The sequence below is a fragment of the Pavona decussata genome, unplaced genomic scaffold, assembly GCF_977016875.1.
Source record: "Pavona decussata unplaced genomic scaffold, jaPavDecu1.1 SCAFFOLD_6, whole genome shotgun sequence".
Lineage (NCBI taxonomy): Eukaryota > Metazoa > Cnidaria > Anthozoa > Scleractinia > Agariciidae > Pavona > Pavona decussata.
In genome coordinates this window covers 3,305,583-3,331,500 of record NW_028145430.1, presented here as the reverse complement: position 1 = coordinate 3,331,500, position 25,918 = coordinate 3,305,583, and the positions used below count along the sequence as shown (strand labels likewise).

General features: G+C 40.0%; 4 protein-coding genes across 6 annotated transcripts in view; all 4 read left to right on the top strand.

The window, feature by feature from the left end:
* The window catches only part of LOC146489203 (lymphotoxin-alpha-like), a 109,000-nt gene that overhangs the window by 5,475 nt on the left and 77,607 nt on the right, over nt 1-25,918 (top strand).
* Nucleotides 1-25,918, top strand: part of LOC146489204 (uncharacterized) — a 119,204-nt gene that overhangs the window by 27,080 nt on the left and 66,206 nt on the right. The window lies entirely within an intron of this gene.
* Nucleotides 10,641-15,466, top strand: LOC146489212 (tumor necrosis factor family member eiger-like). The gene is made up of 4 exons (XM_085107009.1): nt 10,641-10,698; nt 13,629-13,688; nt 14,482-14,551; nt 14,941-15,466. Exons 2-4 carry the CDS (start codon nt 13,632-13,634, stop codon nt 15,288-15,290), a joined length of 477 nt encoding a protein of 158 aa, XP_084963135.1. The 5' UTR covers nt 10,641-10,698; nt 13,629-13,631; the 3' UTR covers nt 15,291-15,466.
* LOC146489211 (uncharacterized) lies at nt 20,052-23,984 on the top strand. 2 transcript variants are annotated; one of them, XM_085106963.1, is made up of 5 exons: nt 20,052-20,142; nt 20,996-21,065; nt 21,960-22,019; nt 22,271-22,331; nt 23,100-23,984. In XM_085106963.1, the coding sequence occupies exons 3-5, from the start codon at nt 21,963-21,965 to the stop codon at nt 23,477-23,479; spliced, it is 498 nt and encodes a 165-aa protein (XP_084963089.1). In that variant the 5' UTR covers nt 20,052-20,142; nt 20,996-21,065; nt 21,960-21,962; the 3' UTR covers nt 23,480-23,984. The 2 variants fall into 2 exon arrangements, with proteins under 2 accessions (XP_084963089.1, XP_084963098.1); XM_085106972.1 differs by having other exon boundaries at nt 20,092-20,138; nt 20,993-21,065.

Here is a 25,918-nt window from a genome sequence, read left to right as displayed (position 1 = left end):
CAAAATTAGCCGTGTAGTTTTGCCATTGGTACAACTAATTTGTCGGATAGGATAATTCTAATAACTCAAGTTACTCGGCAAATCTGTTTTAAACGACAGTTGTGCATGTAATGATTTATATAATGTAGCAGGTTTTTGACTATGCTAAATTTATTTATCTGCTGTGGGTCTACTTCAAGAAAAGTTAATGCTTAGTCCGGCTTTTTCGTTAGAATAAATCCTTGAGATTTTTTTTTTAAAATTTTTTCATTTGCAATAACAACACTAAAATACAAAGCTGTAGAAACACACAAACATACACACACAAAAAAAGGGAATACATATAAATTGCTTACATCAACATACGCAGTACTGATTTACAATTGCATTAATAATTGATTAATTACACTCGATCATTAACGTTGAATATAATTCTACATAGAAAAAAACCACACACTAAGACAAACAAAAAAGAAGAATAGACAAACAAAACAAAAAAAGATTAACACAATTACTTACCTCTCCTGGGTATTAGAATACCAGCTGGCCTAAAAGATAGCTCAATGATGCTAGCTAGAGAGGTACATTCAAAAACTCTTGTAATAATTTACCAAGTATGTCGCGAAAAGGATCCCGAAAATTAAAGGCCTTTCAGATCTTCGTGGGAGTCAATTCTCACTACTTTAGCGGTGATGTCTGTTTTCAAAAAAATTTTACCGTCAATAGTCCATGTCTTACCATTTCGATATTTCTTTTTCAGTTTTCTCGCCTCTTTGAAAAGCTCGGCTCTCCACGCCGTTAAATTTTCATTAATAAATACCTTCTCCGCTCCTACAACCTTGAAGTCCGCTTTTCGAAGATTAAATCTAGCTTTGTACAGTTTGCTCTTTGCGTTATGATTGCTAAATCTGGCGATGATAGGTCGGGGCTTGTCTTTGCTTTTCGTGTTCATTCGGTGCACAATGTCTATGTCGCCGGGTGTTAAATTTACTTGTAGAATTTTCCCTAATGTAACAACATTCGCTACATTATCTTCTTCTTCATGTTCAGGTATTCCGTGTATAACCAGATTGAACTTTCGGGTATATTGCTCCAGGTCATCATGTTTGGCTTCGATATCATTCAGTCTTTCATCCAACTCTTCCACTTCTTTCTTGGACTCCAATAGCTGCTCCTCGAGTGATTTCACTCTGCTTTTTAAGCCGTTATTTTCTTTGACAAGAGTGTCGACTTGTCCTTTGGTATTTTGCAAAGTTTCCTTTAGCTCTTTGTAATTTCCTTTAAGGGATTCCACGTCTACGATCAGCTTTTCCGTATTTGTTTTGATTTGCGTTAAAACCTTCCATATTTCCATTAGCGAAGGATTTTCCGTCGTGTTGTTGTTATCCGCCATTATTGCAGATGATTCCGTGTCCCACTCTTCGTCTTTCTCTTGCAGGACTGATGTATTACCCTCAAAACTCGATGAACTTCTGACCTTCTTTCTTTTCCTTCTTCCCATTCTAGGCATACATGTCTGAATTCACATTTTGTTTAGAATTTTGTGTCCCTCTCTAGAGCGAACTCGCTAACATACGTCGATCGTGGACAATCGCTCGACCGTTCCGTGACATTCATAACTTCCCGAAACTGAACTTATAACATTCTAATTTTCATCAGAATTTTTTCCGCTGCCTACTGCCTAGGTTTACTAAACATCTATTTCAAAATAAATATGAATAATGAAGTAATTGAAAATTTTTTTGAGATCTCTTGTTTTGGACAAGAGCCTTCAGTTTTTTGTTTCTTAAGAAGTTATACATAGTGTACTCAAATACTTAGCGTTTTTCCTACAGTAAAAACCCGCATATAAGAACCTAGTGATATAAGAACCTACAGGCTGAAATTTGGCATTTAAATACCCAAAAATATAAGAACCTGCTCAGCATGGCAAAGAAATTGGTTCTTATACAAAAAAAATCACTCCAATTTTGATGGTCAAAATTCTGGATTTTAATTGTGTGACAAAAAGTTATTGTGTATAAATGTTTTCTTTGATTTACATTTGTTTGGAGTTTCACTAGAAATATGTTTTCCATAAAGCTACAGTTCAATATAGACGATTTATAGACGATTTCTGCCAATGGTTACACCACGACAACCTCTGAAAAATAAGAACCTATTAAGAACCTAGTCAGCCTGAATTGTGAAAAACTACCCTAAAATATAAGAACCTGTTCAGCCTGACCTCGAAAATTCTAGGTTCTTATATGCGGGTTTTTACTGTATTCAATCCGAGATTCTAGCGTGAGAAAAGGCGGGTATTTAATTCTCTTACTTTTGAGAATTTGGTTGAAATGATGAATTCTGATAAATTGATATAATCTTTTTGTACAAACGTTTTTAAAATACAGTTTCAGGTGTCTTTTATGACCAAAACACTCATTTCGATTAGAGGGTTTAAACTTGTCTTGAAGTGAGCAGCATGAAAACTGGCGTAGCTGCTTCTCTTTTGGTTTCGGCGGAGTCACACAACACTTCACTCGAACGAGATAAAAAAACAAATCCTTTGTTTGAGAACAATTTCATGAGACAGAAAAAAGATCCATGGCGTCGATTGATATGTCCATATAGTTCAGTTTATGATTCTACTTATTGGTGGTCAAGCAATCGTTTTGTTAAGGTGAATCAGTCAAAAGTACAGTTATCCCTTTTGGGCGCAATCCGTCGGTTGTGATCGCGCTAGCGACAATCTCGTACCCAGAGTCTTCAAACTTTTTGGTCAGCGGGGCAACGCCGGGAAGACTCTGGGGACATCGAATTTCATTACCGCAGGATTTCTGCGGTAAAACAATGGAAACCGTTACGGAACAGCCAATCAAAACAAAAAACTGAATTTTTTCGATGTCTCCAGAGTCTTCCCCCGCGTTGCCCCGCTGACCAAAAAGCCTGAAGACTCTTGGTACGAGATTGCGCTAGCAACCATTAAGGCGACTTGCCAATATGAGTTTACGGAACAAAGCGCAGTATTACTTATAATCCATAATCGACCCTCACTGTTTGCCCCACTCCAAAAAATAGAGCACATTTTCGAGCCCCTGGGATTGCTTCTTGTACTGAAACTTCTGAAAACAAGATGACTTTCTAGAGGAGGGGAGCACGTTTTGTTGCCGTTTGGAGTCATTTTTCTCACGGTGTTTCTGTGATTTCGATCTAACAAACCTCGCATTTGTAAAGGCCGTTTTAGTATTTTGTTAATTTTTTTTACCGGTTAATTAACCCAGTAAAAGTTTTATTCTGCAATATCTAGGACAAAAAAGACTGACTTTTTTCAGAAGTTTCACTTTAGAATATCCCCTTAGATTTATTCGGAATGTTTTGTTACACGAATTGCGTGACGCCTCGTTTTGAAGCAATACATGTATGCAAATTAGGCTAAGGACCACGTGCGACAAAAACGTATCGGGTACGTTTTGTTTTTTTTCGAGACTGAGCAGATTGAGGCGCGTTGTTATTGTGAGACATTAAACCTTTGTGAGAATTTATTCGCGAGTTATTTGGTGTTCTGGGACACAGGAGGAACTTTTCCCACACCAAAAGTGGCGACCCTGCCAGGACAAGATCCTAACATATCTGGAGCTTCGAGAGATTTGGGAGAGAACTTACGGATACGACAATCGGCGGTCGAAGTGAAACTCAAAACATTGTAAACATGGTGGAGATTGCCGAGCAGAATTACACTAAAGAGCGACATAAAAGAGGATTTATTGTTGGCCCAAGAGAAGATTTGCGAGATAAACAAAACCCTCGAGAATTTGGCTGACGCTGTGAAGGACGCCATGTTGGATAAGGAAAAGCCTTTCGAAGAGGTAAGAGCTTGGTCAAACGCTCGCAAGGAAGATTTGATACCTGTTCATGAGTTAAGAAGCAGACTTAAAGAAAAGTTAGGGGAATTGGAGAAACATGAGTTGCATCGGCGGGAGGAAGACTGGTTTAAAAAGAAGCTTGAGCTCGAAATGGAATTGGAAAAGAAAAAGGCCGAGCAAGAAATGGCAAAGCCGCAAGTTGTCAAATTGCAGAAGTATACGATAACGCCATTTGCAGGGGACTGTAAGGACTGGCTGAGATTCTGGAATCAGTTTGTCGTTGAGGTGGATAGTTCCAAAATTTCTGAAATCAGTGAATTTAATTATCTTCTTGAATTGGTGAAAGGGGAACCTAAAGGTCACATTCTCGGCTTACCGCACACTGCAGAGGGATACCATGAGGCCAAGAAGATTTTAGAAACAATCTACGGTAAAGATATTAAAGTTCACAAGGCGTTGATAAAGGATTTGGAATCATTGCCTAATATTACAAGTGCCAACCGAGTCAAAGAGATCCATGACTTTCACAGCCAGCTATCTAGAACGTGAGGACCTTGGCAACAATGAAGAAACTACAGGGTGCACAAAGCTATGTTTACAGCATTATGGATAAACTAGGACCGGTGAGAGAAGCCATGGCGCAAAAGGACGACAACTGGGAAGAGTGGGGATTGGAAGAACTGGTGGAGAATCTACGCAAGTACATAGACAGGAACCCCTTACCTGATGCAACTGCCCCTACCCAGCAGGAAACCAAGAAACCTATGGGAAATCAAGGAAATCACCTAAGGAGAAAGGAAAGTATGCTCATGTCCAGTCCCAGCCTGCGACAACCAAGACAGCTGCCAACCCCTCCATCTTGTGTCTACTACAACTCAGCCCAGCATCGGAGTTCAGAGTGTACCAAGGTACTGGACCTCGCCAGCAGAAGAGAGTTTTTAAAGAGGAACAGCCTGTGTTACAACTGCGCAAGGTCTGGGCATGCGGCTTTCCAGTGTAGGTCTCGTGGATGTAGGAGGTGCAACAGCAGACATCACACATCTATCTGCGACCGACCCTCAAAATCAACACTGCCACCACACTCTCAGGGAGGACCAGCCACCCCTTCAGACAGGTTTTATGGTGTAAATGATTCTCAAACAACACTGCATTCAACTGTGATAGCCAAAGTTAATGGTGTACAAGCGCGTATCATGCTAGACAGTGGAGCAGGGAGCTCATACATTGGTGCAAATTTATTGACTGAACTGAACATTAGACCATACCGAACTGAAAGGAGAGTCATTGAGCAAATGTATGGGACAGTGGATAAGCAAGTTGAAATCTACAAGGTTCGCATAGAGTTAAATGTGGCCGATGATTTTGGAATAGAGCTACACTGCATCAATGCAGAAAAGCCCGTCTTGACGTACCTACCCAACCCAAGAATTTCTGAGTTGAAGCAGAAGAATCATCGTCTGAGGCGACTAGTCTTTAGTAAAGAGACTGTGACTGCGGAAAAACTACCTGTGCACATTATCCTAGGGGCGGCTGACATTCAAAGGATCAAGTCTACTGAGCCTGCAGTCCTCGGATCGAACCCAGACTCTGACCCCGGAGCTGAGTTTACAATGTTGGGGTGGGTCATTGCTGGAAAATCCATCTTGTCCAATACCGAAGCAGAGAAGGGTTTCTTCTTGAACTCAAACCATGACGAATTCATGCAAATGTGTTCACAGGAAGTGCTTGGTCTAACTGATGTGGAAAACATTCCTGCCCTGTTCCATGAAGATTTCATGAATCAGCTGCAGCGACTGGAAGACGGAACCTATTCAACAAGGTTACCATGGAAACTGGACCATGTCCCATTGCCTTCAAACAAGGAACTCACTATGGGTCGGCTAAAGAGCACAATTAGAAAACTGGAAAAGATGCAGAGGCTTGAAGAGTACCATATGGTCATGGAGCAGCAATTGGAAGAAGGGATCTTAGAAGTGGCACCTGAAATACCCACGGGGGAGGTCATACACTACGTTCCTCACCAGCCGGTGATCAGAGAGCGAGCAGAAACAACCCAGATGAGGATAGTATATGACTGTTCAGCGAAAACAGATCCTCAATTACCGTCACTAAATGATTGCTTGGAGGTTGGACCCCCTTTACAGCCTTTAATCTTTGACATCCTTCTTCGGAACCGACTGAAGTTCCTGTGCATCACCGGAGATATCCAGAAGGCCTTTCTACAAATGAGGGTTCACCCAGAGGACAGAGATGCACTTCGTCTTCTCTGGTATGAGAATCTTGACTCGAGAACAGTGGTACACTATCGTTTCACTAGGGTGATCTTTGGGTCGGGGCCAAGTCCATACATTCTTGGTGCCACACTTCAAAAGCATGTGAGCCGGTATGCTGACAAGTACCCCAGAACTACAGATGAATTGCTGAAGAACACTTACGTGGATGATGTTCAGTCAGGTGGTGAACAACACAACGAGATCTTGCCGTTTAGGGAGGAATCTACGAGGATAATGGAGGAAGGAGGCTTCCAGCTACACAAATGGCACAGCAACATCCCAGAGTTAGAACAACCCCTAAGGAATGGAGACGATGCAATGGTATCTGTAACAAGTTCAACTTATGCAAAGCAAGAGGTTGGAACTGGTCCCCAAGAGACAAATATATTGGGAGTTCCTTGGAACAAGACTGAAGACAAAACTTTCAATCCGTTTCATGAAACCTTTGGGGGCAATCAGTGAGGGCCCTTTAACAAAAAGGAAGATGCTATCAGCTATCAATGGTGTCTTTGACTTGCTGGGAATAGCAGCACCAGTCATCATCACCGGAAAGATTCTCTACAGTGAGGTGTGCTTGAGGAAACTGAAGTGGGATGAAGAAGTACCGGATGACATACGGAAACCTTGGAAGAAGTGGCTGAAAGGATTGGAGGAATGCCCTCAGTTGAGCATTCCACGCAGTGTTGTGAACAGAGGTGTAAAAAGAATCATTCTTCATGGTTTTTCTGATGCAAGCAAGCAAGCCATTTCAGTAGCAATTTATGCCGTGGCATTACACACTGCTGCACCAGTTCACCAGAACCTGCTTGTCGCAAAGTCAAGGATCGCACCAAAGGACCTATCAATTCCACGCTTAGAGCTTATCGGTGCACACACACTGAGCAGGCTGATGAACCATGTGAAGGGAGTATTGCAAGGTCATCCAATTGACGAGTATCACTGTTGGGTAGACAGCACTACGGTACTGTATTGGATCAAGGGACAGGGGACGTGGTCGCAGTTTGTGCGGAACAGAACCAAAACCATTCAAGAGAAGGGGTACCTACAGTGGCACCACGTTCCAACTGGTGACAATCCTAGTGACCAGGGAAGCAGAGGTATTGAACCCATCAAGATGGGAGACCTGTGGTTTCAAGGGCCAAGTTGGCTTAGCAGCCCAGACAAGTGGCCACAACAACCTGAAGTTTCAGAGACCTCTGAGACCGCAAGAGAAAGTGTGAAACCTAAGTTCGAGAAGCAGCTGCTTGCAAAGGAAGAGGGGGAGAAGAATGTAACCACAGATATCCTTTTGCACAAGTATGCATCATACTGGAAACTCCTAAGATTCACAGCATTTGTGAGGCGCTTTATTGAGAACTGCAGAAAGGGTGAAAGGCATAAAGGTCCACTAACGACCGAGGAATTTCAAGCAGCAGAGAACTTTTGGATCAAGCAAGCGCAGTCATCCCAACCCCTTAAGTCTGATGTGACGTTAAAGAAGGATGACGAAGGGATATTGAGATGCGTCGGCAGAGCTCGTGGTTATCATCCAGTCTTTCTACTCAGAGAAAACGAATTGGCTACCCTGATCGTTCAACAAGTCCATGAACAGATGATGCATGGGGGAGTCTCAACCACCTTGTGTTGCATAAGAGAGAAGTTTTGGATACCGAAGCTGAGAGCTCTAACGAAGAAAGTAATTCGTAACTGCAATATTTGCAAACGCTATAGGAAAAAACCGGTGTCTGTCTCGTGTGTCATCGATTCTTCATTGCCTGTTTTCCGAGTTGAACTGTCTGACCCCTTTGCCGTTACAGGGGTGGATTTTGCAGGACCCGTACATTACGAGATTAAGAAGTCTGTCACTGCCAAGGCATACATTGCATTGTTCACATGTGCCAGTACGCGAGCAGTACATCTAAAGCTGTGTCGTGATCTCTCCACCGTTGAATTTCAAAGAGCCCTGAAGGAGTTCGTTGCCAGACGAGGATGCCCCCAGACTATAGTGAGTGACAATGGGAAGACATTTGTGGCCACTGGAAAATGGTTGTCCGTCCTGAAGAAGAATCACAGCCTAGCAAACTACATGGGAACACTGAACATCAAGTGGAGGTTTAACTTGGCCAGGGCCCCATGGTGGCGAGGCTTTTTTGAGCGCCTTGTTGGTATCATGAAGAGAGGTCTGTCAAAAGTGATTGGCCGAAGCCTACTGACCTATCTGGAGCTAGAAGAGGTCTTGCTGGATTGTGAAACAACCATGAATAACAGGCCACTGCTCTACCAAGGGGAGGAGTTTGAGCAACCAGTGCTAACCCCAAACACCTTGCTAAGAGGAAGATCTACCCCAGTTCTAGAAGAAGACCTTGAAAAGATTGGAGAGGAAAGGGTGACAAGACGAATGATATTCTTACGTAGGAGCAAAGAACAACTCCGAAAGAGATTCATGAAAGAATATGTTCACGCCCTTGAGGAAAGACAGCAGCACTCCACAGGCAATGCAGAGCGAAATGTACCAAAGACAGGGGCGGTGGTGATGCTGAAAGGTGAAGCGAAAGATCGGGCACTGTGGAAGCTTGCACGAGTAATGGGAAACGTTACTGGAAAGGATGGAAAGGTACGAGGATTGAAGCTGAAACAAGGGAACGGATACGTGGTGGAGCGCCCTTTACAACTTGTGTGTGACCTGGAAATCGGAGGTGAAGAACCTGACCGGAAGCCAAATCCAGAAGCGGAAGTGTTTGTGCCAAGAGCAGGACCAAACAGAAGGACCAAAGAGATTGCCAACGCCCAAATCAGGAACATTCTCTCACAAGAAGTTGAGGACAGTGAGAATGACATTTAAGCTGATAGACACTTAAATGGGGGGAGGGTGTTCGGAATGTTTTGTTACACAAATTGCGTGACGCCTCGTTTTGAAGCAATACATGTATGCAAATTAGGCTAAGGACCACGTGCGACAAAAAAGGATCGGGTACGTTTTGTTTTTTTTCGAGACTGAGCAGATTGAGGCGCGTTGTTATTGTGAGACATTAAACCTTTGTGAGAATTTATTCGCGAGTTATTTGGTGTTCTGGGACACAGGAGGAACTTTTCCCACAGATTTGACTTGTGTACATAATTGAGTAAGCAAACCATTTTATCTTTGGGACAATTAACGCATAATTAGTAGATCGGCTTTCAAAACAAATTAGGCCCGGTTCATACGTCGAACTTAGTCGTTTTACCTTTTTGGAAATACGCACAAACATTTTTTTTTTCACTGATTGGAGAAAAGCTCTTAAACTTAATTTAAGTTCATCCCCCTTCAAAATTAATTTTTGGGGCGTTTTTAGGCAATTTAATGTAAAATATTCTTGTTTGTCAAACGATGCTTATGTCAGTATATCTGCTATTAATTTACTTCGAGGAAACGAAGACCTTCGTTTGACTTCTTTCAGAATTTCTAAAACAAGAACAGTGACATTCGACCTTTGAGTAAATAATCTCTCGTAAGCAAATTCCCAATTTCTTTTTATTTGCCGGAATAAATCCGTAATTTGCAGTATGACGTATCGATAAAGGCTTTGGGGAACACTAAAACTACAGCTCGATTCACCCAGCCGAGCCTAAAGGATGATATCTTAAATAATGATAAAATTCCTTTTCATGTAGATAAAGAGAGTCTGAATTAAGTCCATGGAACACGATTCAGTTCACCATCACAAAGTCTGGGAATGAATCTGTTTGATGCATACAACAGCACAGTTTTTTCTTACAGTAGCGTGATGCGACATCCACACTGAATTGTTGTGTTCATATTCATAAAGTTGAGAATTTTTTCAGCTGCCTTACTCTGCAAACAGTCACAATAATAACATTTGCACTATTTTAATTACAAATCAAGGTTTCGTGTTCACTAATGAACTATAGTTCTATTTACCCAATGATTGTATGAATATTAATGACGGATTTCTTTAGCTTTATATTACGAGAGAATTGGAATTAAGCCTAGGATCAAGTCAATAATTGGCACAATTCAGTTCTTCAAGTGGGCAATCTCATGTTCGACTTATTCTGTTCGTTTCCCGGAACGGCACACTCTTATTTATTTTTTCAGCAACACCTTAGAAAATTCTAATTTGTCGAGAATTTTTTTCAGTTGCCTTACTCTGCAAACAGTCGCAATAATAACATTTGCACTATTCTATTAATTTTCCCAATGAATTTTAAACAAGGTTTCTTGGTCTATTAAATAGTTCTATTTAACCAGTGAATGTATGAACTTTAATGATGAATTACGAGAGGATGAATTATGAATTACGATGAACGATGAGAGAGTTTTAATTAAGCCTAGGATCAAGTTTCCATGAGGCACAATTCAGTTCTAAAAGTAGACATTCTGATATACCACTAAGCTGCTCGTTTCCGAGAACGGCAAACTAAATTTCTGCAATACCTTACATGTAGAATTTAGAAAATTCTAATCTGTCGAAAATTTTTCCAGCTGTGTTAATCTGCAAACAGTTTTCAAATTTTGTATTCAAATAATGATGCATAATGATGTTCTTTAACAGTTTCGACCTACTCATTCTCAACCTGAAGCCCCATCGGTGAGGATTAACACTCTCAGAAAACCAAATTTGGTAAGTTGGGAAATTAAGAGTGAAATTGAACTGCCTAACATCACCGCTGAAAATTACTGAAGTGTTTCTAAATTGCAAAGCGTTGTTTTTTTTTTGTTTGTTTTTTCGGCCAACGTATAATTCCTGAGTCGGAAACTCCAACTCCATTCATTTGTTCATCTGTTCACCTCTTTTTAGCACCTTAACGAATTACTGCAATTCTAATTTGCCAACGAAATTCGCATCCTCAAATCGTTTAGAAGTGCAATTAGTCGTTAAGTAATTTTCTGTGCAGCCAGTGCGACTGAGAAAACGAAAAATTGTAAGGCGACTGGCGATCCGAAATATCCACTTCCTTAGGACGACTTAGCAGAACTTGGTTGCGAAATCAAGCGTAGTTTTAAATCATTTACCTTCCAAAATTTTCTGAAAGATTGTTCATTCAGAGCATTGCAGCAATTCAACCTAATTCCCGCTAGGTTGAGGGTAAATAGTTTAAATTGGAGCTGTGTATTAGCATTTCCCTAGTTTTAAAGTTTTATACGAATGAAGAAACAAGATGCCTGCTACACTGGCATTACGCGTGATGCTGGGGCTGATTCATTTATTCCAACTGTATGCTTTGCCGATTGATAAGACTATCCTTGCTAGTGGAATAGTTTAAGTCACGACGATCGCGTTACGTTGTTTCCTTTGTGTTACGTGACTCAGAGTATCACCGGAAATTTTAGCCTCCCACGCAGACGTTCTTAGGGCAGGAACGCGTGACGAACCCCCAAGAACGTCTGCATGAGAGGCTACGGAAAATTTGTGAAATTCCATTACGATAACGTAAGCTTCTCAATGACCTCTTTTCAGTCTCGCGTCGTGGTCTAAGACTGTCAAACAAAGCACGATTCCTTCGCCAGGAACTCACCAATTTCCACCGTTTTACGTGTCGGGTGCTTCTTAGAAGTTATTCTTTCGATTTACCGCTTCAAAATGGTGAAATTTCCGTTTGAAAACGGCACACTTGAGTCCAGAACATGTTAAAACAATATGGCGCGACTATTTAATCCGTCATTAATAAATATATCAAATGATGCATTGACGTCACACAGGTAGGGGTGAGTGGGTCCCCTCCCTCACGATATAAGCGACAAGAATGGATTTTGATTGGCCTGCCTTTGTTGAAGACAATCAGAACAATACATCCCTAGTAGGAGAGGGGAGAGTTTAATGAATAAATTAATGTACCGATTTGTAGCTACTACGAAGAAAAAAAAAAAAGAAATCGACCCGTTTTAAGACACGGTATGCCCCCTCGGGGCATCCCGCGTAATCAGTCATCCGTGGGCCACACGCTGAAAAGTGGGGTTAAAATTGATTGCCGTTGCATGCGTTGCATGCGCAGAATTCTAGAAGACGGGAACATAGGCGCAGGCTGTATCAGCGGTTTTTGGTCATTTTTCTTATGGTATTTTGTTAACTTTGATCTTTTCGACCTCACCTTTGTATATGTGCCTTTGTATTTCGCCAAAAATTTCAGGGTTATTTTGGTAAATTTACTAGGTGAAAAAATGGTCGATTATTTAAGAAGTCTCATTTAAAATTTTTCTTGACGTGTTAGAACGTGGTCACTAGTTTATGTCGACTTGTAAACACAATTGACTGAACAAACAGGATTTATTTGGCAAAATTTAAGTGAAACTGAAAATAATCGCTTTTTTCAGAAGTTTCATTTGAAATATCTCTTGAGGTTTTAGAAGGCGGCCAATACTTTATGCCACTTCTAAACACAGTTGAACGAACAAGCAGTTAACCTTTTGACAAAACAATTTTAATGCATAAATTAAAAAACAGTCAAAAAAACGTACATAAAAAAATGTTACGGGAGTCATGATCCCACCATTAAAACAAACTTTTGGATTAGCCAAAGCCAATAGGCGCAAGATTAATGCCGCAGAGGCTAGAAAGAAGAGAGCCTGTTTCATATTTTTGTCCTTAATTGTGGGGCTCACCAATTAACAAACGAGTATGATCCATTGATATATGGCATTCAGCAAGCCAGTGAAGGAATTGATTGTGAAACTATTTCATTGTTTACATCTACAACAGACAAAGGTTGCTTAGGAGATCTTCTGAACTCCAGAATCTTTGCTGAAGAATCTGAAAATGTGATTAAGTAGTTCTTGTTTGATTGAGCTTACTTTGGATTACTTATAAGCGTCCTTTGCTAAAATAATCAAACTGTTTAAAGTTATATAGTTCAATTTATTGCTATTGAATTTAACAATTGGGTCTTCCATTCTCTTTATTTATAATACCATTTAGTACCTACATTTGCATCTTTCTTTGTCACTGAATAACATCATAGTGCAACTTTTAAAGCGTTTAAGGGTTCCTGTTTCATCAAAACCTGGTGCCAATAAAGTAGCACTGTTTTAATATACAACAGAGGCATTCTTTTCCTACTGCAGGACAGATGGGAAAATACTGAAAAATCAGCCAAGTCAGAGATCAAGACATCTCGAGTTGATATTTTCCCAGTTTAGTCCAGTGTAAGCAAGTATAAATATTTGAACTCTAATAGCTCTTCTACCACTTTTCCAGTTTGTGAAAAAGAGTGGAAAAAGTAATGCCCCCTTGTATGCATTAAATTTTACATCCAACCCCCCTCTCTCTAGTTGTGATTTTTCCCTATTCCATCCTCTGGTTTTCTAGTCCCACCCCCCAAGGTAATTATTGCACGGTCCCTTATCATCGAGGCAGGAGACTGAAGCTTCCTCCAGGAGGGGTCGCAGCTATCATCTGTAACTAATTCCAACTTTAACCTCCAATTCTATCACTTAAAAGGAGATTCCGAGCTTAAAAAGGATCTAAAGTAATTTTGTTGTTTCAAGGGAATCTAGATTCTAAAAACGTTATTGGGAGTCATTCAAATGACTTTTTCCTCTCTCGTTCAATTTCAGGCCATGTTGCTCCTGGTGACTGTGTTGGCATCCTCTCTTGTTGCCGGTTCACTCGCTCTTGTAAGTTTAATTTTATCGTAAGGTGCTCTGACTTCTTTAGTGCTGAAAAAAAGCCCATATTCGTTAGGTTTAGAGTTTGGATATTTTTGCTTCTTATTACTAGTGTAAACATGTTTAATTGTTAGAGTATTTTGGGCGAATAACTGACTGAAATCCCTAAAGGGCACCCGTCAGTTAGCTAGACAGTTAATTCCTGTTACCCAGATTTCTCTTGTTAGTGTCGTTATGGTTGCTCTTGTGACTATTCGTCTTGTTTCCAATGTATCATTGCTTTCGCGCAAATAAGTTCAGTTTTCAAACAGACGATGGCTGCCTAAGATTTTATTTTGTGTGCACGTGCTGTAAATGTATCCGAAAACGAAGGGGTTTTTAAAACCAGTACAGCCAAGACCTAGCCCGATGACACTTTTCAAATAAAAAAACATTTTCTTGCTTTGTTGCCATAGCCTCTTCTACAGAAAAACACAAAAAGGATAAAAGGCAGTGCCATTGAATCTATTTTGGTATCCGTTCAGATGAATTCCAAGGAAATTGACTATTAAACGCGAGAACAAAGATTGTAACTTACATCAGCTGCAATAGTGTAAATTACCATTTGTTTGCTTGAGGGTATTAGGGTGCCTTTTATTATGTTGTTGTTTTTACTTGTTGACTGTTTTGGTCAGTGTTGATGTTTACTTGTAGGCAGGGAACTACGTGTTAGGGAGCTCATGAAAAATGTATCATACGTCTTAAATAAACCCTCAATGATTCCCAAATTAATCGGCTTGATAACTACCGTCAAACATTACAGGGTACCAAACCGCTTTCCGCTCACCTGGAGGGTGGAGACCCACGAGCGGTGTTCTACGCTTCAAACCAGGGTAGGTAAAATTGCTGTCTGTTATTAATGCAGACACGTCTGATAAAGCCAAATTCAAACTGAGTATAATTACTCTGGGCAATTACATGCAACAAACAGTAAACAACACATTTTTAAAACCAACCAAAACTCGAGGTAAATACATATATCCGGTGCCAATTGCAAGTGCAGGAAAAGGCGTACGAGCAAGTCACAATTAGTTTTGGTTTTGGTTCTCATTGGTTTTGAAAGTAACGCAAGGTTTGCTAACTAATCACAGAGAGTAGGAAAACAAAAATAAACAAACAACAATCATGTACACATGTTTACCATCTTTATTTTATTACGACAAAGAATATTTTCGAGGCTTTTAAAGTCAAATTCGTTTGCTTCTCTCATTTATTTAACCAGTGCTTACTTCGTGGAATGAGAACGATCCCAAGAGTCACTTGGTGGGCGGCTTTGAATTTGGCGAGGGACGGCTGTACGTGCCTGAGGGTGGTCTCTTCTATATCTATGCCCAGCTGTACTTCAATTCAACACTGAATGATAGCTATAACCGTGTGGCTGTGTATGCAGGCAGTCAGCTTATCTTGATGATTCAGAATGATCTGCGACCTGGGAGAGAGGAAACCGGATTTACCGCTGGCGTGTTCCAGTTGAAAGCAGGAGACGCGATCTATGTGAAAGTTATCGGCGCAAATCCTACCAAGATGTGGTTGGGCCCAAACCACTCCTATTTTGGCGCTTATAAGATATGAACTCGTGTTGTCTTGAGATCCAATAGTTCTCTGTAGCTCTATAACTTCATAATATCATTGCATGACTCCATTACAGAATTTAACTCCCTCTCTCCCATAAAAGTGGAACAGTGTAATGTTCTGTAGTACTGTAGTTAAAAGGATCTGAAAAGGTAAAATTAAACCTGTAATGTTGATCATGAGTAATGATTTATTGTTGACTATTAAAGTCCGAAGCCGTCGGCTGTGGTATCGTCAAGATAGGACGATAAAATGTACCGTAAAATGCCTTAGTCATTTGCAAAGTTATCAAGCCACCTATGTTACACAAGCCTCGTTTTTGAATGGATGCTAATTCGGCAGGAATCCACTTTCAGTTAACAAGTCAAATTAAGATGACTTGGATCACTTTTTTAATAACGGATTCGGCTTGAAAAGCCTCACCCACGGAAGTACAATTCGTTCCCCCTTGGGATCACCCATAGTTTTGATTGTTCCAAAAGGGGAGGGTAGCATTTGGGATCTCGGATGGATAGGGGAGTGGCTTGGAGAGGGAGAAAGGGGTGGGGGAGGGGGAGGGGGGAGGTGCAGTGTGGGTTTTGAAACCTCTAGGATTTCTGTCTCCCTCAGTTGGTGCGTCACGTCGCAATACAGCACGACCACCTTACTTTTGAAAGGATGAAAAGTGAAGCAGTGAACTTAGCCAGCATAGAGTAAATCAAAATACCTAAGTTTTTAACTTGTTTACTTGGCGCTATTGGTTACTTACTTAAAGTAAGAAAAAGTGAAAATTGTACTTGCCCTTTGTGGAAGACGGAGAATGACAAATTTGGACCTTTTCTATAGTAAATGAGAGTTTATTAACAGCTTTTACGTGGAATGCTTGGCCTGGGTCGATGTAAGCATTAACTTTGAATTGAATGGTTTATTACCTGTTGGAACTCGAAATCGTTCTATTACATAAAATGACGACTTTTTTGTAGTTGGTTATCAATCGATTTTATTAGCTGTTAATGATACCTTGAGATAACAGCAATCTAACAGATACCGGAAATTCTCGTGATTGTTACAAGCTTGGATTACAAACCTTATCGTCAGCGCTAATTCAGTATATTCTGGTTACGTACTGTCAGTATTGAGTTGTTTCATCAAGAAAATAGAAAACGAACAGACACAAAGCTTTCCTAAACGAAAACGTTTAGCAAAAATTGACAAACAAAGCTTTAACTTTTTTTGTTAGGTCGATTACCAGTAGCGCTTAGGCTTCACTTCGACAAAGTCTGCAGCGTCACGCACCAGTAATGATCTATGATCTCTAGTTTCCTCTTCGCATTGAGCTATTCAATATTTCAGTTAACGCGTAATTTCTTCGCCGTGAACTTCCCAATTTCTACCTTTTAAACTGTTGAGTACTACTTAGAAGTTATTCTTTCGATTAACCGCTTCAAAAAGGTTTGCTTTCTTTCTGAAAGCGGCATATTAGAGTCTTAAATTCATGCAGGTGGCCGCCATTTTGATAGAAAGACTATCGTGGCTACATTGTATGTGACGTCACAGGTAGGGATGAGTCGGTCCCCTTCCTCGTGATATACGCGTCGATCATGGATTCTGACTGGGCCTTTTTCGTGAAAGACAATCAGAACAATAGATCCCTTCTAGGATCGAGAGAGCGTAATGCAAGTTAATAATTAAAATATGCACATTTGTAACTACGAAGAAGAAAAAACAAGATGCCTGCTATACTGGCATTACGCGTGATGCTGGAGCTGATTCATTTATTCCAACCGTATGCTTCGCCGATTGATAAAACTATCCTTGCTAATGGAATAGTTTGAGTCACGACGATCGCGTAACGTTGTTTCCCTTGTGTTACGCGACTCAGACTATCAGCGGAAATTTTTGAAATTCCATTACGATAACGTAAGCTTCTCAATGACCTCTTTTCAGTCTCGCGTCGTGGTCTAAGACTGTCAAACAAAGCACGATTCCTTCGCCAGGAACTCACCAATTTCCAACGTTTTACATGTCGGGTTCTTCTTAGAAGTTATTCTTTCGATTTACCGCTTCAAAATGGTGAAATTTCCGTTTGAAAACGGCACACTTGAGTCCACAACATGTTAAAACAATATGGCGCGACAATTTAATCCGTCTTTAATAACTATATCAAATGATGCGTTGACGTCACACAGGTAGGGGTGAGTGGGTCCCCTCCCTCGCGATATAAGCCACAAGAATGGATTTTGATTGGCCTGCTGTTGCTGAAGACAATCAGAACAATACATCCCGAGTAGGAGAGGGGAGAGTTTAATGAATAAATTAATGTACACATTTGTGGCTACGACGAAGAAAAAAAAAAAAAAAAGAAATCGACCCGTTTTTAGACACGGTATGCCCCCTCAGGGCATCCCGTGTAAAAAACAAAAACGATTCCCGCTAGAAAACTTGACACGGTCTGCCGTGCAGGCATCCCGCGTAACAAGACGCCTATGGGCGGGATGAGTCGTGTATGTCTAGCAGTAAGTGCAAGTGGAAACGTATGCCCCCGTCGTGATGGAGCTGATGGAATAGTTTGATTCACAAAGATAGGGTGATGTCGTTTCGGCATCCCTGCGTAACGCTGCTTATCGTCATAGCTGAAATTGCATTACGATAACGTGAGTGACCACACACTTTCAGGCTGACTCACATTTTCTGATCTGGTTATGTAATGTCAATAAGTGTAAGATTACATTTGAATTGTCCTCGTTTCATAAAAAAAAAAAGACAGAAAGAAAAACAGACAAGAAAAACTTTCGAAAATGAAAATGTTTAGTAAAAATTGAAACTCAAACCTTTAATTTTGAGTGAAGTGGATTTCCAGTAGCATTTAGGCATCAGTTAGACAAAGTGATGTGATGTGTGTGTTTAAGCATCAATTACCTTTTCTGCTCGCATTGTGCTTCTACAATCTGTCAAGCTAAGCGTGATTTCTTCGCCAGGAACTTTCCAATTTCCACCATTTAAACCGTAGTACTTCGTAAAATTTATTATTTCCATTTACCGCTTCAAAAGTGTTAATTTTCTTTCTGAAAACGGCATATTTGAATCCAAAACATGTAAACAATATGGCCGCGAATTTGAAAGACGCGTGACTATGTGACGTCACACAGATTGAAATGAGTCGATCCTCTTACTCCCTATCCAGATAATGGATTCTGATTGGGCCATTTTTTTAAAGACAATGAGAACAATAGAAGACAATATCCCCAGAACAGAATTTAATTCAGCTTCAATTAATTTATTCATTGGAATTTGTGACTACAAGGAATAATAAACCAAGACACGGCCGTCTATGGGCGTTTATATTACACGGGATGAGTTGGTGTATGTTTAGCACTAAGTGCACTTGGAAACGAATCCTCCCGCCGTGATTGAGCAAATGGAATAGTTCGAGTCACAAAGATAGCGTGTTGTTCTTTCGGGCGGTATCCTTGCGTTACGCTACTTATCGTCATACCGGGAATTGCATTACGATAACGTAATGACCGACCACACACAGACAGGCCTGATTCATGTTTTCTATTCTGGTTATGTTATATCAATAAGCATAAGATTACAAAGTGTCCTCGTTTCATTGAAAAAAAAAAAAAAAAAAAAAAAAAACCCGAACAAAACGTTTTCGTTAATGAAAACTTTTAAGTAAAAATTGACAATCAAACCTTTAATTTTTTTTTTGATGTGGATTTCCAGTAGCGTTTAAGCATCAGCTCCACAAAGTGATGTGATGTGTGTTTAAGCTTTAATATCGATGACCTTTCCTCCTCGCATTCTGGTTCTACAATATGCCAAACAAAGCGTGATTTCTTTGCCAGGGAACTTTCCAATTTCCACCGGTTTAAACTGTCGAGTACTTCTTAGTTGTTCTTTCTATTTACCGCTTTAAAAAGGGTTCATTTGTCTTTCTCAAAACGGCATATTTGAGTCTTAAACATGTAAACAATATGGCCGCTAATTTGAAACTGAGAAGCCGTCTTTTGACCCATGGCTATGTGACGTCACACAGATAGGGTTGAGTGGATCCCCTCCCTCCGGACATACAAGCAGAGAACGGTTCCGATTGGGCCGCTTTTGTTGAAGACAATGAGAACAATAGATGACAAAAATATCCCCTCTAGGGAAGAGCAGAATTTACTTCAGGTTTAATTAATTTATTCATTGCAATTTGTGACTACGACGAACAAAAAATAGGAACGCCACTGAAATTTTGACACGGTCTGCCCTGAGGGCATCCCGCGTAATAAAATGACACTGAATTGGATGAAACTACTTATCGAGTGTTTTCATGTTGAATTGCAGACAAGTGGCATGACCTCTCCATCCTTTACGATCTTTGATAATTGGGAAATACCAATGGTCTGAAATTACAGACTGTACTCGAGGGCAAAGCTAACAGCGTTTTATTTGTTTTAACTAAAGTGATACTGTGCTGAAATTCAAGGAATTCGCTGGAAGATGGATGAGTCGGTATCCATTGCTATTGGAAATGTTTCTGATGTAGATATCAATAGACTACAGAGATTGTCAGCATAATAAGTGATTCCTGATGAATGGAAAGCAATTTATTAATCACCGCTTTAATTTTATTTACCAAAAATACCAAAGCGATGATTAAAACCAGCGGTCAAATCATCAATCCGTTATTTTGAGCAAATACCCAGAGAAAAATGTTAAGTAACTGTTCAATTGACATATAAAGTGCTGACCAATGAAATGACAGTTATCTGACTTATGACAGTATTTGCATTACACTTTTGCCGTTGTACGTGATATCAGACTGCTTGGAAAATATACCAGCTAAGATTATCCGGCTTTAAGGTTCTTTGTTGAAGTACAGGTAAGTTACCTGTAGCCAGATACATGGTCATGACCTTTTCTTCTTGTTTACTTACTTAACTATGGGATACATTTATTAAGCCAGTTATTCTGTATTCAACTTTTAAGTTTATTCCACAAATGACTAAAAAGTCATTTTTTTTTCTTTACAGTCTGGCCAGTCTCATCCTAAAACGTTAAAAAGAAAATACAGTCAACTCTCGCCTTGCAGACGCCGCGCTATTACAGAAACCCCGATAATACGGACAGCAAAAAATTAAATTACAGATGCTTGACTGAAATAAGTCCCCGTTTTTACGGGCTCTCGCTATTAAGTACACTAGAAGCGGTCTCGAGGGTGTCCGCAATAAAGAGAGTTGACCGTAATTGGAATTCGAATTCTCAAAGAACTTGATTTTGATGTAAATTTTTGAAGCCTTTCTCTTCAACTTGTTGTCTGGGTGTTTGTTTGTTCGTTCGAAGTAAGTTGGGGGGGGGGGGGGGGAATGGAAGGGGCTCCAATATTTTTTGGCCGGGCGGAGGGAGGGGAAAATGTGAATCGTTTTGCCACCACTTTCAGTGTAAAAAAAAATCACCCATTTATACTAATATAAGAGTCAGCCCCCTCCCGAAAAACAAATAAAACAGATGCTTCATTAAAGTTGTAAAAAAATGAAGTAAATCTCATTTCTAGTACATTATGTTCAGTAAATGCATTTGTGTAAAATGTACCACTCCATTAATATTGAGAATATACGAGCATTACATAGCCGGATAAATCATCTGGTGAAAACTTTTCGGATGTACGAAAGAATCATGAGATAGTTAGGTATATTCGAGTAAATTCTGTTTTCAACATTTACATTTTATTTCAGATTAGATTTGTTTTGGACCTAGAACACGCTTTGGCAAGTACGTATCACCTGAAGTATTGGAACTGTTCATGTACGTGTGAGCATGCATGTGTTTCAGAAACATAACTCGCCTGTTTTTCTTGTTATTATTCTTTGTCATTGGCTGTTGACATTAATCTTCAAAACAAGAAAGAGAGCAAGTTAAGAATTGTGAAACCCATTAAAATATCAATATCGTGTAACAGCAACTGGATAGAAGTGTTGAAAATGGGTCAGAATCAGAGCCAACTTATGTCCTGTTTTGGTGTTGGGAATCCTTCATAGACCTCTTTCATAAATGGTGGGCCTAATTGTTATTCTTTTTCATGTATTTAAATTAGCCTTCCTGGCCTCGCTAGCATGTGTAAAAACAAAAGAATTTTCACTCAAAAGCGAGGACAAGAATGCTTATTTGCATTATGCCCGCCATTATCAAAGAGGTCTATTTGAGGGTTTGAAATTGGCACATGAGCTGTGATATGAGAAGCTTCCTACACCCCGCGTCTGTCACACCTCTGGCCAAAATCGCATGATACTACTTGGCCCGGATCAAATAGCAAAAAGCGCGATGATCACGCAAGTGTTATGACGCCGAGTGCACGCATTAGTTAAATATCCAAAGCCTCGAATAATTTTTTACGGGGTCCTGTCATAATCGAGCGAAGTTTTAGGTTGTAAATGTCTATCTGGTATAGTGCTATAACTATTGAAGTTCAAAAAGGCACAATCCCCAGCTTACGGTTAATTGAAAAATTCATCAAATCGAAGCACTCAGTTCAACGCCGCTCAAGATGTAATTTTGGAGGAGGCCTATAACGTCTGGTTCATTATTCGACAAAAAAATATTGACTTTTACCGTGATCCTGTTTCGTAGGCTGTGCTGTGCCGTCCGATCTATTGTATATAACTTATTTTAAGGTAACTGTTGTCCTTTTATTTTTCACAGATCATGCTATTCTTGGTAACGTTCCTGGCGTGCTTACATTTTTCTCATTTTCAGCAACTGGTAATATATCTTTTGATGGTACTAACCGTGCTGTGTCCAAGCCTATAAGGAAGTGTCAGTTTCTAAAGTAACTGTGGTGCTGCATTGTTGGAAATGATGAAGTACAAGAATTTAGCCTTTCTTTCTTCGGCTTTATGTTTTAAACCAAAAGAGCCAAGCGATTATTTCTTCTCTCTTGCGAATATTCTGCTAGTACCGCTATAAAAAGAAAAACTGTTTTTCATTAATTTTGAGCTGTTTTTCCTTTACAGGTTCCTTCAGCTCACCTCGAGGGAGGGGATCCTGGGGCAAAACACTATGCTAAGAACCAGGGTATGCTTAATTAAAAAAATAAAAATAAACTAAGAAAAAAAATAAAAACAGTTTTGAGGGGACAAAAGAGATGACATTGTTTCTTAGAACTCGTCAACCTCACGGATGTCTTCGCGGAAGAAACAATATCCATGACAAAATTAAAAGGTTTGCGTTCATATTTTTTTTTGCGACAAATAAAGGTTATTGTCTATCTATAAGTCATCCGCAGGCTTTCACTGGACAAAACACATCAAGTGGTATAAGACGGACGACAGTTATCAGAGGATTTGGTATCCATGTATCGTTTGGTTTTCAGTTGATTAAACTGTGCTCAGTTACATGAATTATCGTAAATAATAAATAAATGAATAAAGACAGAATTCATGTTTTAAGTGCCTGGAGACTGAAGTAAGTAAGGGGTTTACGAGTCAATCTCCAAACAAAAGAAAGAAAGTCACGTTTTCAGATCAGTAAGGTAGGTAGACTAGCCACTCTCAACTTTGTATTTGTTCAATACACTCTGTGAGCATCTTCAATTTGGGCTTTTTATCTTCACAGTGATAAGGGCTGATGTAGGTTTTAAAGGTTAATGGTGTGTTATAAAATAACTTCCTGACATTCGACTCAAGACAGATCTTGTTCGGACGTTTTTACCTTGTAAAACTTACCATTACGCTGTGAGAAAGCGTCAGCATGGCATTATTGACGCAACCACAATATCTTAATAATGCATATCCATGGCGTTACTGGACATTGGTATTCATATTGATAAATCCTCAATTTCAGTGATTACTACCTGGAATCCATATCACCCCAACAGCTTTGTGACGGATGGGTTTGTGTATGAACAGGGAAGACTGCACGTGCCCTTGGATGGTCGCTACTATGTCTACTTGCAGATATTTTTTAACTGGAGACCTCGCAACAGCAGCAACCGCGTGGCTGTGTATGCTGGAAATCGCAGGATTCTGATGATTCACAAGGATATGAGACCCAGAGCAGAGGAAAGCGCTTTTGCAAGTGGCGTGTTCCGCTTAAAACGAGGAGAAATGATTTACGTGAAAGTCATTGGTTACTCTACCAAAATGTGGATGGGGCCAAATCACTGTTATTTTGGTGCTTATTTGGTCGCCAGTAACCAAAGTGCCCCTAACATGGCACAATAAAAAAACCCGCTTGACGAAATACGGATGTTGAACAATTCTAGAAGTAAAGCTTAGTGCTGAGCATCGTTCCTATGGTTTAGGTAAAGTCCTTTTATCCAACCAATAGTTTTTGCTACAAGCTTTAATTAATCAATAAAGGTAAGAAGCTTGACTTGTACACATATACCCGCACTGGTGGGGACGGGGCTTACTTTTTGAATTGGCGCTTAAAATTTAGCTTCCCACAGACCTGCGGTGTAACTCAAAAGTAAGAAGCTTGATTATTTATCAAACCACTTCCGGGGTATAGACAAAAAGACTCTTTTTCAAAGTGTGTATTCTATTTCATATCAAAACAGCCCATAAACCAAACTTTTTGGAGTTTAGTGACCTTAAGGCTCTGACGTAGCAGAGTAAGGACTCTTGAGTTTACACGGTGCAAATAAAAATTAATGTAGAAAGAGATGACTTGTAATTAGACTAATAGCCAAATTTTGTTCCAAATAAAAGTGGAAATTAGTGAAAACACGTTCTGTCTTAATGAATCGTTAATGATACGGATATTGTTATGATCAATCAATGCGTTCTAATTATGCTTAGCCGATGATCACACTCACTCAGCCAGGGCCCTCGCTTCACGTGCGGAGAAAGTGATGCGACATTGAAATTCGGTCAAACTGCACGTTATTCAGAAAGTGTGACAAGTCAGCTGTCTCGACCCCTGAGCCTCTCGGCTCGATTACGTCATATACGCCGTCAGTCATGCGCAAAAGGGAAGAGCTCTGGAGTCGAGAATGGTCAGCTGTCCTTTAAAGTCGCTTCGCTCTTTCGAATCTTAGGGTGCGTTTTTTTACGGTGAGGGTAAAAGGCGGAAAGAGTTTGCGGAATGGTATGTGGAATGGCGTGCGGAATGGCATAATTATGCGAAATACGATTTACGCGGGAAATAAATTAACTGAAGAGCGCATCCTGTTTTCGCGCCAATTTTATAAGAGCAGCAGTTTTTTCGATGTTGCGGACTATTAAACAACCAAACAACAGATCGAGGATTAGAAAATATACGCCTGGGATAGAACATGTCTGATCGCTGGTTAGGAAGTGACAGTGAAGAAATCGATAAAGTTTCGCATTCAAGGAACTAAGAATAAATTAAATTTCTAGTTGACAAAAACAACGTGGCGGCGAGTAGCCTAGACAAAAAGCAACACCAGACTGGAGAAATAACATCAGTCCAAGGCCAAAACTATTATGTGAGAAATTTTAAATTTAAACTCGGTCATTTTATCAGACTCTCTGACGGTTACAATTTGTACAACTCATGGGAAAAATATGTTCTACTTTTTCTCACCTTACATTTTCGTCGAGCGACGAGTACGCAAGTCACTGTAGTTGCTGAGCTAGCTACCAAGCTATTTAATACGGCGATTCAGGTAGCTATAGTTCAGTTACGCGTTATCGAACTAAACATATTCGTCTTTAATTAAGGTCTTTCAGTGCCAGACGTCCCAACCTAAAAAGAGATTTAAAAGCGAAAAAGCCCTAGAGCAAAAAAGCAGATGACAAGTATGGTGTCTAATTATCGACACTGGTTGTTTGAAAGGTTGTGAAACTATTCTTATCACAAATGCATTTTGGTCAAATTGTTGTTCATTTTCCCGCTCATGATAAATGAATCATCGAGCATACAGGGTATGAGAATTGATCTTTTACCGAGGGTTAAAAAAAAAAAAGAAAAAAAGGTTTATTATTTGCCCTCGGTAAAGGATCAATCTTTGTCCTGAGAAGACTTCACGCTGCCACCTTATTTTTGTCAACCGAAGTCGCATGGAGTAAAGTGAACATGAAATTTAATTTACTACGGATTTACTCATAGTTCCTTGAATGCGAAAACTACAAACAGTTTTCATCGCTTTCTTTACCCTCACTTCTTCCAAATCAACAATCAGACGATCAAATCCTCGAATTGTTGTTAATATTTAGCAAGAGTCCGCAGCATCAAAAAAGCTGCTGCTCTTATAAAATTGGCGCGAAAACATGACGTGCTCTTCAGTTAATTTATTTCCCGCGTAAATCGTATTTCGCATAATTATGCCTTTCTGCACGCCATTCCACATACCATTCCGCAAACTCTTTCCGCTTTTTACCCTCACCGGTTTTTTATTCACAATTCTGGAATGAGAATGGACAGAATGTAAAATGCGCGCGTTTTTCTATTCCGCATTCCTATTCCGGAATGGACAGAATCCCATTCCATCCATTCTGCTCCCAGGGGCAGAATGAACAGAATGTTGCGAATGAAAATCCAAGATGGCGGGCGGCGAGATGAGCGCGGCGGATTCAAGTACGTCTCTACCGGAGAAAAAATCAGGCTACACTTTTGGACAAAATGAAACATTGCTTCTAATTTCATTGTACCAAAAGTAGGAGGAAAATTGCTGCGATAACGGCTGCAATGGCAGC

Coding starts and splice junctions, on each gene's coding strand:
- LOC146489212 (XM_085107009.1), top strand. CDS start 13,632: ATGTTGCTCCTGGTGACTGTGTTGGCATCCTCTCTTGTTGCCGGTTCA. Junction 13,689..14,481: donor TTGCCGGTTCACTCGCTCTT/GTAAGTTTAATT, acceptor CAAACATTACAG/GGTACCAAACCGCTTTCCGC. Junction 14,552..14,940: donor GTTCTACGCTTCAAACCAGG/GTAGGTAAAATT, acceptor TTATTTAACCAG/TGCTTACTTCGTGGAATGAG.
- LOC146489211 (XM_085106963.1), top strand. CDS start 21,963: ATGCTATTCTTGGTAACGTTCCTGGCGTGCTTACATTTTTCTCATTTT. Junction 22,020..22,270: donor TTTCTCATTTTCAGCAACTG/GTAATATATCTT, acceptor TTTCCTTTACAG/GTTCCTTCAGCTCACCTCGA. Junction 22,332..23,099: donor ACACTATGCTAAGAACCAGG/GTATGCTTAATT, acceptor CCTCAATTTCAG/TGATTACTACCTGGAATCCA.